At 41.7% G+C, this 12,309-nt stretch overlaps 1 protein-coding gene across 2 annotated transcripts; it reads right to left on the reverse strand.

Annotated features, from left to right (window-relative positions):
- Window positions 1–2,961: 2,961 nt before the first annotated feature.
- LOC140279933 (uncharacterized) lies at window positions 2,962–8,340 on the reverse strand. 2 transcript variants are annotated; one of them, XM_072375158.1, is made up of 8 exons: window positions 7,151–8,340; window positions 7,004–7,068; window positions 5,611–5,812; window positions 4,418–4,554; window positions 4,279–4,323; window positions 3,847–3,920; window positions 3,537–3,645; window positions 2,962–3,455 (listed from the first exon to the last, which is right to left on the reverse strand). In XM_072375158.1, exons 2-8 carry the CDS (start codon window positions 7,053–7,055, stop codon window positions 3,388–3,390), a joined length of 687 nt encoding a protein of 228 aa, XP_072231259.1. In that variant the 5' UTR covers window positions 7,056–7,068; window positions 7,151–8,340; the 3' UTR covers window positions 2,962–3,387. The 2 variants fall into 2 exon arrangements, with proteins under 2 accessions (XP_072231259.1, XP_072231258.1); XM_072375157.1 differs by having other exon boundaries at window positions 7,004–8,339.
- Between the last annotated feature and the right edge of the window lie 3,969 nt (window positions 8,341–12,309).

Below are 12,309 nucleotides of genomic sequence, written 5' to 3' on the forward strand. Positions count from 1 at the left end.
ATTTACACAGTTTAATCACAGTAAATGCTGATAAATATCAGGTTATTTACACAGTTTAATCACAGTAAATGCTGATAAATATCAGGTTATTTACACAGTTTAATCACAGTAAATGCTGATAAATATCAGGTTATTTACACAGTTTAATCACAGTAAATACTGATAAATATCAGGTTATTTACACAGTTTAATCACAGTAAATGCTGATAAATATCAGGTTATTTACACAGTTTAATCACAGTAAATGCTGATAAATATCAGGTTATTTACACAGTTTAATCACAGTAAATACTGATAAATATCAGGTTATTTACACAGTTTAATCACAGTAAATGCTGATAAATATCAGGTTATTTACACAGTTTAATCACAGTAAATGCTGATAAATATCAGGTTATTTACACAGTTTAATCACAGTAAATGCTGATAAATATCAGGTTATTTACACAGTTTAATCACAGTAAATGCTGATAAATATCAGGTTATTTACACAGTTTAATCACAGTAAATACTGATAAATATCAGGTTATTTACACAGTTTAATCACAGTAAAGGCTGATAAATATCAGGTTATTTACACAGTTTAATCACAGTAAATACTGATAAATATCAGGTTATTTACACAGTTTAATCACAGTAAATGCTGATAAATATCAGGTTATTTACACAGTTTAATCACAGTAAATGCTGATAAATATCAGGTTATTTACACAGTTTAATCACAGTAAATGCTGATAAATATCAGGTTATTTACACAGTTTAATCACAGTAAATGCTGATAAATATCAGGTTATTTACACAGTTTAATCACAGTAAATACTGATAAATATCAGGTTATTTACACAGTTTAATCACAGTAAATGCTGATAAATATCAGGTTATTTACACAGTTTAATCACAGTAAATGCTGATAAATATCAGGTTATTTACACAGTTTAATCACAGTAAATGCTGATAAATATCAGGTTATTTACACAGTTTAATCACAGTAAATGCTGATAAATATCAGGTTATTTACACAGTTTAATCACAGTAAATGCTGATAAATATCAGGTTATTTACACAGTTTAATCACAGTAAATGCTGATAAATATCAGGTTATTTACACAGTTTAATCACAGTAAATACTGATAAATATCAGGTTATTTACACAGTTTAATCACAGTAAATGCTGATAAATATCAGGTTATTTACACAGTTTAATCACAGTAAATGCTGATAAATATCAGATTATTTGTACATTTTTGCCTTCATCATTTGTTAATCTAAGAAATTTAGTAATAATATTATAAAAATAAGGCCTCCCTGTCAGGGAATTGAACCCCGGTCTCCCGCAGGCAGGAAACTCACTAATGAGGAAATACTTTGTGCAAATAATTCTCTTTTTACATGTTTTTATGTGTGCACATGTATGTTATATCTGTTACAAGTGTCACATTATTCTTGTCTAAGTTGCAGTTTAAGCGTTTTGGGTCCTTCTGACGACGCAATACATCAGAATGAGCCGTAAACACATGGAAATGAACAGGCCGCCTGTGGCGCCATCTGTTGGTCAAACACAGAACTGCAGCTGCCGGTTCGGTCCTTAGCAGTGACCAGGGTTCGGTTCTTCTTCTTCTCCTGTACTTTGTTGTGATTTGGCGCCATAAAACTGAATTGAAGTGAACAGCAGAAGGTGGTTTTCTTATTCTTTCTGTAATAATCCTAAACTGAGGAGAATGAATGCTGCATTTCAGCTGCATTTGAATAAGCTTGAGTTTCAAAACGGAATTATATTTTAACTATTGATTTTATCTTTCATATATATATTTTTTCTGATTTTATCTATTGTTCCTATTTCTTTCTTTTGCTTACATTTTAAATCATGCTTTTTATTTCTTCTGTTTTAATCTCTCTGTAAAGCACTTTGAATCACCTTGTCGTTGAATTGAATTGTGCTGTACAAATAAACTTCTTCTTTCTTTCTGTAATAATTCTAAACTGAGGAGAATGAATGCTGCAGTGCTCCGACAGGAAAATGTGTTCGTAAAGCTGATGTTAATGTGCACACATCCTGCTTTTTATAAGTGAACAGCTGACAGTGCTGTGGAGCTCTGGCGTTATCTGGTCAATGGAAGAAATGCTAAAGCTAATACATTAGCTTTGTTGCTAGCTCCACCAACTCCATCAAATTACAAACTTTGTTTATAACCAGCTTATAATCCCTCTGAAGTATGACCACAGGTAAAATCAAAGCAGATTTTAATGATGGTTTTACATCATTTCAGTGAAGGTTAAACAATGTTCTCTTCTTTTGCTTCTCATTGAACTCAAAAGACCACAGAAGCTAAACAATTTGCAGCAAATACAAAGAAGTTTCATAGTTTGACTCCAGCAGACTTTGTTCATGTGACCCAGATCGTGTCTATTTTTGGCAACTCAAAGCAGTTAATGTGGCGAAACTACACAAAACCACAAAAGAAAACAACTTCAGGTGTTGTTTTGTGCTCATTTTAAGATTTGCTCCAGTGTTTCTCAAATGCTGCTTTGTTAACGTGTTCATTTCCACGAATTATCAGTTGAATCAGTGGTTCTCAGATATTCTTTAAACTGGGAACCCTCAAACATACATTTAATCTTTCTGATGGTTACTGAGCTCAGCGTTCCTCATCTGTCCATGAGATGAGCGACACATTTATGATGATTTTGTCACAGTTTAGTCATCCTACCATCAGTAATTTTCCATTGATCCTGCTTCTGCCACTCAGCCTGTCAGCCACACCTCATCAGTCCACTCACCTGTGCACACAGCTGCCTCTCATCACATGCAATCAGCCCAGCATATAGTCACCAGCTCCACACTCTATCCTTTGCCAGATTGTTCTTTGTCTTTCCAGCGTTCTCCTGCCAGCTTTACCGGTACCGACCTGTCCCTGATTCCCTGCTTCGTCTACCTCCTGGTAATTCGACCCCTGACCTCCTGTCCCTGACCAAGAACTTTGCCTCTCCTCTCCTGATTCCTGTTTGCCGGTTTCTAAACCGTTTGTCTGTCTGCCAGAGTCTCAGTAAAGCCTCAAACTTTTTACCTCTGTCTTCTGACTCCTTTGTACTGCAATTGGGTCCAAACACCACCTGTTACAGATATCATACATTGAGCGACACATTTATGTCTCTTCACAGCTTTATTTCTTCTATTTATTCAACTGGAGGTGTTCCACAGGGCTCAGTGTGAGGACCTTTGCTCATATGTATATATATATATATATATGAGCAAAGGTCAATGTTTTAGTTAATGAACACTGCAAACATAAATCTGAGGAATAGAAAGAAGGATATTTAATTCTTGAGTTCTGGGAGAGAAAAGGCTTCAGTGAGGATTCCTCTTCCTAAGGAGTTGGACAGGCGTCTTCACACAGAACTGTCCTCCTCTGACGGCTCCACTCCAGGCTCGAATCTCTTCTTAGATCCACAAAGTCCTGCAGCAAACAGATGTGATCGAATCATCTGTAAAAGTGTGTTTTATGCATGTATATAAATATGTGAGAGTGTGCACTGACTGAAGGCAGCAGTCAGGAGCAGAGCAGGGATGAAGATGATGAAGGAAACTCTCAGAGTGTTTCCAACAAATATCTGCAGCGTGTTTCCTTTCTGCTGCCAAACAGGCGACTGTCAACAAACAAACAAACAAACAAACAAATATTAATGAAAAACGCGCTCAATCCAAACAGTGAAAAACAATCCAAAACAACAAAAAGATACAATAAACACACAAAAAACAAAATCAAACAAGCTAAAATAAGATTAAAAAGCAAATAAATGAATACATTATTGAACAAAGAAAAAGAAACAGATCAGTGATGTCACTACCTGAACCTGAGCCACCATTGGCTCAGTGCTGTTGCCTCCTGTGACATCACTTCCTGTCTGCTGTGCTGTGCCACCTGACAAAAAAGATCAAAGAAGCTCATATTTGAGCTGTTAAAGGGAGTTTTTCCTCTCCAGCATCGCCTCGCTCAGGACGGCAGATTAAAGAAGTTTGCAATCCGTCTGTTTCAGTTCACTTCAGTTCATTCCAACTGAATTCATGCAGCTCCAAATCACAACAAACGTCATCTCAGGGCACTTAAAGAAACATTCCAATTAAAGCCAATTACAATCCACTTTATCGCAATACAATCATGTCAAAATAATTAAACTCCAAATTATTCATACAGAGCCAATTAAAAAAGGCGCTAAGCTCAGGAAACTGAAGCTTCTCTTCGATCCAGTCCCTAAATAAACGAACAGCGCTGCACTGACCTGCCGTGTGTGGTGCGTTCAAGCTCTCCACATCGTCTGAGGGAGCTGCAGGGTGCAGGCAGAAGAAAGGTCAACGATAAATGAAAGTTTCTTTTCAGCCTCTGAGGGACAGAAACCGAGAGCAGTAAAAGGAACGTACGGCTGATGATGATGAGGTGGACGGTGGACGTTTGGTCGTTGAAGAGTCCGGGCAGCTGAACTCTGCAGTGATAGAAGCCGGTGTCTGACGGCTGAGAGTCAAAGATGGACAGGGAGGAGGAGGAGGAAAGAGAGTACCTGCAGAGGAAGAAGAGTCACACAGACTGTGTAGATGAGCAAAGTCTCATTAGTTATTAAAACTGCAGTGGGCCCAGTGTGAACCCCTGAGGGAACTTTCCACTCATATAAACTCGTGTTATTTTTGATATTAACTCTTCAGTCTGCAGTAGGTTTTAAATCCTCCAGAAAGATCAAATATTATCTTTAAAAGAAGACGGGACTTCCTCTTTCTTTGATTGGCTAGAAGTAGTTTAAGCATGAGTCATAATGAGAAAAAGAAAACCCTCCATCTTTCAGTTTGAAGTTATCAGTCTCTCTCCAAAGGACATTGTTCCAGAAGTCTTGAGCTTTGTTCAGATGCAGCTTTGCAAACCTAAGCTGTGCTGCCATGTTCTTTTTAGAGAGAAGAGGCTTTCTCCTGCAGCCCTTCCAAACAAGCCATCCTTGTTCAGTCTTTTTGTAACTGTGCTGTCATGACCTTTAACCTTTAGCATGCTAACTGAGGCCTGGAGAGTCTGAGATGTAGCTCTGGGCTTCTTCACCTTGGGGTGACCTTTAACCTTTAGCATGCTAACTGAGGCCTGTAGAGTCTGAGATGTAGCTTTGGGCTTCTTCACCTTGGGGTGACCTTTAACCTTTAACATGCTAACTGAGGCCTGTAGAGTCTGAGATGTAGCTCTGGGCTTTTTCACCTTGGGGTGACCTTTAACCTTTAACATGCTAACTGAGGCCTGTGGAGTCTGAGATGTAGCTCTGGGCTTTTTCACCTTGGGGTGACCTTTAACCTTTAGCATGCTAACTGAGGCCTGTAGAGTCTGAGATGTAGCTCTGGGCTTTTTCACCTTGGGGTGACCTTTAACCTTTAACATGCTAACTGAGGCCTGTAGAGTTTGAGTTTTTTTTTGGCCAAGTTGATGTTTATTATATCCTTAAATGTAAAACCTTGTGTCTACATTTCTTATACATAAACATAAGATCCTTTAATCTTAGAGCCTTAAATCTGTGAAAGTTGACTGATAAATGTTCTGTGAATCTGTTGTTAGTTGAAGGGTTTGTGGATGAATTTGAGCGTACCTGTGCGAGCGCCGGTATTTGACGTGGTCTCCGGCGCCGTTGATCAGCGTGTTGTGGCAGGTGAACACCGAAGGCTCTCCCGTCCCCCAGCACACCTCCACCCCACTCTGCCTTTCTGTCCCACAGCGACACGGCAGCGTCACCACCTCCCCGGCCACACCCACCACCGTCTCCTTGGCAACCGCTGACACACTGGCCAGCACTGACACAAACGCACAGAAATGTGTCTGAGTTCATTTAAACTGGTCAGTTAAAGGTTTGTACACATTTCTGAGGTCTTGTTGAGACAGACTTTGGTTAAAAACTTGGTTTAAGCACAGCGGCTCTCTGTCTCAGCCCAGTTTTAACACCTCTGCTGACAGCTCACTGTTCTGAGGGATGTAACCTTAATTAAACCCAAATTAAACCGGCATGAAGGAGCTACCGGAGAGGTTCAGCCATCAAGGCTTCAGTCTGAGACTTGAACATGTTATTGGGATTAAAGGAGCTGCATTAGGCTGGTTTAAGTCATATTTATCTGATAGATTCCAGCTTGTTCTTGTAAATGAAGAATCTTCCTCACACATCAGAGTAAGTCATGGAGTTCCTCAGGGTTCTGTGCTTGGACCGATTCTTTTCCCTTTATACATGCTTCCATTAGGTAACATTATCAGACAGCATGGCATAAAGTCCATTGTTATGCTGATGATACTCAGCTGTACTTATCTATGAAACCAGATGAAACCTACAGGTTGGTCAGACTACAAGCCTGTCTTAAAGACACAAAGACCTGGATGACTCAGAACTTTCTGCTTCTAAATTCAGACAAACTGAAGTTGTTCTCTTTGGACCTGAGCGCTTCAGGGAGAAATTGTCCTGTTATATAGTTACTCTAGATGGTATTTCCTTGGCTTCTGGTCCCACAGTGAGGAACCTTGGAGTTATTTCTGACCAGGATCTGTCCTCTGACTCTCATATAAAACTGGTTTCTGCCTTCTTTCACCTTCATAATGTTGTTAAAATTCCCTTTTGTTAAAGTTTCTGATTGAGTCTCAAACATAAGCCAACTGACTATTCACGATTTTAGGGAACTTCTTCACAGAAACAAAGAGACTTTCCATTGGAAACAGAAGCCGAACATTACACTAATATTATTAATATTCCACTGCTGTTACCTTGCCCTGTTTACAGTTGTAGGGAGTTCTGGATCTCTCTGTAACTCTTCAGAGACACCGTCATCCATCACATTAAAACTGTTGAATCAGTAGATAAATTCCCAACTCTACACATATGATCTCATCTTAAAGTTCCTCGTTTTTCCACCCCTGACGATCTGAACCCAAACACAGTTTAACAGGATGATTCACATCACTTTGAACAGCCTGAGCCGGATCGTCTGCAGGTCCAGACTCACCTGAGAGGAGGAAGACGAAGGACAAAGCGTGAAGAAGCAGCAACAGCAGCATGTTGTTGACACTCCTGCAGACAGACAGACAGACGACTCATTGCTCTTACTTCCCTTTTCCCTCCTCTCGGATATTTATAGTCAGACTTCGGTTACCAAACAAGAGTCAGAGAGCAAAGAACTTCAACAAGTTGGGGTCAAACAACACAAAGTGTTCCTCAGATTAGTCTCCATCAGCTGGTTTGTAGTTGGGTGTAGTTGGGTCAGCAGGTGGTGCTGTAGGCTGTGGTGGACAAAGCGGTGGTCGTTTTATTCAGTTTTATTCATAATGCACCAAATTAAAACAAGTTTAACTTCAAACATGACTTAAACCAATTACAAACCAATTCATGGTAATGCAATTATAAGTGGCTGGGCCCATAGCAGCAGAACTCATGCTTTTAGTGCCTCAGACATACAGATAAAAACACTCTCTTTAACATTTCCTCTGAGGGTCTGATCATATGTAAAGATGATGTGAAAAAGACCAAAGAAAGGAAATCCTTAAGGCCCGTACTGACCCAGGTGACGTTCAGCTGCCAGGAACCATGGTTTTACCCATTCTGTGAGGTCTTTCCCTCATTCTGTCCTCATGATTATGTGTCTGAGCAAGGATAGGCAGACTCAATACAAACTGCAGCTAACTACGAACAAACAACACAAATATATCAAGAATAACCTAACGAGCACAGAGCAAACAAAGCGTGATCAGGCCTGTGAGGGCTAATGCAGGTTTAGAGACCTTTGGCCAACATGACCCACCCCCAGAAGGCTGAGATAAATCGATTCAGGGGTTAGGGTTCGCAGTGGGTTTCGATCATCTCTCTCCAAAAAGGCAGCAGCCCTGGACAGGCATGGATGAAGGTGCCCCCACAACTGGTGCATTTTCATGATATGAACACTTGAAAGACAGAAATAAAGCTGAATTGGGTTGTCATCTGCAGATATTTGCTTAACCGCACATCCTAAAGCGCTTCTCAATCATAAATACCTCCAAAAATGGGCCTAATGTTGTAAATTGAACTGCGTAGTGAGTTCCTGATAAGATCTGAGTGAATTATTAGTAATCAAATCAGCCAAATTCTGAATACCCCTCAACCGCCAGGAATGCCAGAAATATACTTGCTTCCTTAATTTAATCAGTGGTTTATTCCAGGGTGAAGAATATAACCGTGTACGGTGAAGATTTTAATAGTTTCTAAAGTTTAGTTGAAACATTCATGGAATGACACAGTTCCACAGTTCCACTCCTGTCCAGGATCAACTCCTGTCCAGGTTTAACTCCTGTCCAGGATCAACTCCTGTCCAGGATCAACTCCTGTCCAGGATCAACTCCTGTCCAGGATCAACTCCTGTCCAGGTTTAACTCCTGTCCAGGATCAACTCCTGTCCAGGTTTAACTCCTGTCCAGGATCAACTCCTGTCCAGGTTTAACTCCTGTCCAGGATCAACTCCTATCCAGGATCAACTCCTGTCCAGGTTTAACTCCTGTCCAGGATCAACTCCTGTCCAGGATCAACTCCTGTCCAGGATCAACTCCTGTCCAGGATCAACTCCTGTCCAGGTTTAACTCCTGTCCAGGATCAACTCCTGTCCAGGTTTAACTCCTGTCCAGGATCAACTCCTGTCCAGGTTTAACTCCTGTCCAGGATCAACTCCTATCCAGGATCAACTCCTGTCCAGGTTTAACTCCTGTCCAGGATCAACTCCTGTCCAGGATCAACTCCTGTCCAGGATCAACTCCTGTCCAGGATCAACTCCTGTCCAGGTTTAACTCCTGTCCAGGTTTAACTCCTGTCCAGGATCAACTCCTGTCCAGGATCAACTCCTGTCCAGGATCAACTCCTGTCCAGGATCAACTCCTGTCCAGGTTTAACTCCTGTCCAGGTTTAACTCCTGTCCAGGATCAACTCCTATCCAGGATCAACTCCTGTCCAGGATCAACTCCTGTCCAGGTTTAACTCCTGTCCAGGCTTAACTCCTGTCCAGGTTTAACTCCTGTCCAGGATCAACTCCTATCCAGGATCAACTCCTGTCCAGGATCAACTCCTGTCCAGGTTTAACTCCTGTCCAGGCTTAACTCCTGTCCAGGTTTAACTCCTGTCCAGGTTTAACTCCTGTCCAGGATCAACTCCTATCCAGGATCAACTCCTGTCCAGGATCAACTCCTGTCCAGGATCAACTCCTGTCCAGGCTTAACTCCTGTCCAGGATCAACTCCTGTCCAGGATCAACTCCTGTCCAGGTTTAACTCCTGTCCAGGATCAACTCCTGTCCAGGATCAACTCCTGTCCAGGATCAACTCCTGTCCAGGTTTAACTCCTGTCCAGGATCAACTCCTGTCCAGGATCAACTCCTGTCCAGGATCAACTCCTGTCCAGGTTTAACTCCTGTCCAGGATCAACTCCTGTCCAGGATCAACTCCTGTCCAGGTTTAACTCCTGTCCAGGATCAACTCCTGTCCAGGATCAACTCCTGTCCAGGTTTAACTCCTGTCCAGGATCAACTCCTGCACTCAGCAGCTGTCCAGGTGTTGATGAGGTAACGTCCGTAAACACCTGAACTCTCCACAGCAGCCTGACGGCGTGTCCTCAGCCAGCGGACAGAAACCGACCCGTCACCAACATCCTGCTGAAGCCTCTTCTGAACCTTCCTGAGCTCACTGACTCCAGTTCAAACTGCCATAAATCCACTTTCTGTTCAGACTCCAGAAAGAAGCTTGTTCTGACAACAGAATCAATCTATCTGCCGAACTTCATGCAGCCGTCAAAGTAACTCCCAGATTTTTCATTCTTTATTTAAAACTTGAGGTCAAATAACCAACAACGTCACTCTGGGGAGGGGTGAAGGGCAGATGTGAGACTGCGGGGTCCAGGTTCAGACCCTAAACTCAGACCTCTTTAAGCATCTTTGCTGGAACAATATCCAAAGGACAGTTTGTAGGTTTCTTCTGTTTCACCAGGTCAGCTCAGTAAGAAAGGGTTCAAACTCAGAGAAACCGGCAGCTTAACACTCCTGTTAGAAGCAACATTTAGCCTTTAACCCCAAGCCCTGAAGAAGAAACAGCTGCTGTGTGTTTCCTGGTGTTGGACAACAGGGGGCGCAGTGGGCTAATCAGACAGAAATGTTCAGCTGGGAGCTTAAAGTTTCTTCTTGTTTACTGAAACTAAATCCCTGATGAGTGATGCAGCAGCTGATCTTAGCTGATGAGACACAGAGAATCTTTTAATATCTGAGGATCGGTCCACAGAGGGATTCAAGATGAAAGCATGGTGGCGCCATGGTAACCCGGATTTCTCCAGGAGGAAGCTTGAACTGCTTCATCCACAGTTTGAGCGTTTCTTTGGGAGATAAAGAAGCTGAAAACACGAGATAGTCTGATAACAAACCAGATCACAACATCAGGCCAGACTGATTCTTTTTAGGCTCATAACTTATTTATCTTTGTGTTCTTATATGACGAATAAAGATCTTTATCCACTATCAGCCACAACATTAAAACCACCTGCATCCCACTGTGTTCTGGACTCAACCCCCCCTCCTCCCTCTCTCACACAGTGGAAACATCAGGGGTCAGAGGTCGTGTATTTCCGGCCTCTCATCTCTCCAACATCATTTCTTGCCACATTCCTCTTTAATCAGAATTCCTGCTTCATGTGTTTATACAACATGAGAAGGAGGAGCTCCCATCATGCATCTGTTTGTAGTTTCTCCTCCTCTGCTCTGTGCTGAAATAAAGCAGAGATGAGTCTGGATTTGACTTCCTGTCGACCTCTGACCTGCGCCTGTAATCTCCCTCTGCGCTGCCACATAACACACACTGCGTTTCATAGGAAGCTTAAAGTGTTTGTGGACACGAACCATCATCAGGCTTCAGAGACAAACAGAGAGAAGATCAACAGAGATAAACAGAGCGAGGTCATTAATATCTGAGGAGATTATCTGGATAAATGGAAGAAACAAATAAGACTAAATGAGACTGTGAGGTCAGAGCGAGCAGCTCCTGCTACACAAGCTTTTACTGGTCTGTAAAGTCAAACCTTTTGGTCTGAGGATACGGAGCGGTCGTCCGCCGATCACAGTGTTCGATCTCCACCTGAAGCGCTGAGGAGGTCGATGCTGAACGCCAGGCAACACAGTGATTCATGAACGACTTTTCTTTAACCTCAGTCTGAACTCAACATGTTTCCTGTTCAGCTTCATTTAATCTGGTAACAAACATCATTTCTACACCTCAGACCTGCAGCATCCCATAAAGTCAGTGAACCTTTTCCCACTTTGTTTCCTTCTGCCAACACTTAAAGCCGTTCTGACTCTGAGGAAACCAGGTGATGCAGAGTTCCAGCTGTTATTTTGTCCCATTCTTCCTTAAACAGGTCTGAATACCAATAATGACCAAATTACACCAAATAATGATCAAAATATACCAAATAATGACCAAATTACACCAAATAATGACCAAATTGTACCAATTAATGACCAAATTATACAAAATAATGATCAAAATATACCAAATAATGACCAAATTATACCAAATAATGACCAAATTATACCAAATAATGACCAAATTACACCAAATAATGATCAAAATATACCAAATAATGACCAAATTATACCAATTAATGACCAAATTATACCAAATAATGATCAAAATATACCAAATAATGACCAAATTATACCAAATAATGACCAAATTATACCAAATAATGACCAAATTACACCAAATAATGATCAAAATATACCAAATAATGACCAAACACTTTGTGTCCTTCTGCCAACACTTAAAGCCGTTCTGACTCTGAGGAAACCAGGTGATGCAGAGTTCCAGCTGTTATTTTGTCCCATTCCTCCTTAAACAGGTCTTAAGGTGTGCAGCAGTGCGGGGGGGTGGTTGTTTCTCTGCTGGGGACAGGTCAGGACTGCAGGCAGCCAGTCCAGCACCCGTACCTCTTCTTCCTCAGCCAGGCCTTTGGACTGTGGCAGAATGTGGTTTTCCATGGTCTGCTTGAACAATGCTGGGACGTCCCAGGAAAAGATGTGGCCTTGAAGGCAGCATATGTTGCTGTAAAATCTCAGTGAGCTTTTCTGCATTAATGCTGCCGTCACAGAAGTGGAAATGAGCTTTGCCCCCTGATCCAACCCCATACCATCACAGAGCCTGGCTGCAGGGACTGGCTGCTGACAGCAGGCTGGATGCTGCTTTTGCTCTTTGCTCCATTTCTTCCAACAAAGATGTGGACTGAAAGATGAACAGAACTAACTCAGGTCAATCATAAG

The sequence above is a fragment of the Leuresthes tenuis genome, unplaced genomic scaffold (genome assembly GCF_036924035.1).
Source record: "Leuresthes tenuis unplaced genomic scaffold, fLeuTen1.0.hap1 SCAF_21, whole genome shotgun sequence".
Taxonomy (NCBI): Eukaryota; Metazoa; Chordata; class Actinopteri; order Atheriniformes; family Atherinopsidae; genus Leuresthes; species Leuresthes tenuis.

Coding starts and splice junctions, on each gene's coding strand:
- LOC140279933 (XM_072375158.1), bottom strand. CDS start 7,055: ATGCTGCTGTTGCTGCTTCTTCACGCTTTGTCCTTCGTCTTCCTCCTC. Junction 5,813..7,003: donor CTTCGTCTTCCTCCTCTCAG/GTGAGTCTGGAC, acceptor CGTTTGTGTCAG/TGCTGGCCAGTGTGTCAGCG. Junction 3,921..4,278: donor GAACGCACCACACACGGCAG/GTCAGTGCAGCG, acceptor CTTTTTTGTCAG/GTGGCACAGCACAGCAGACA.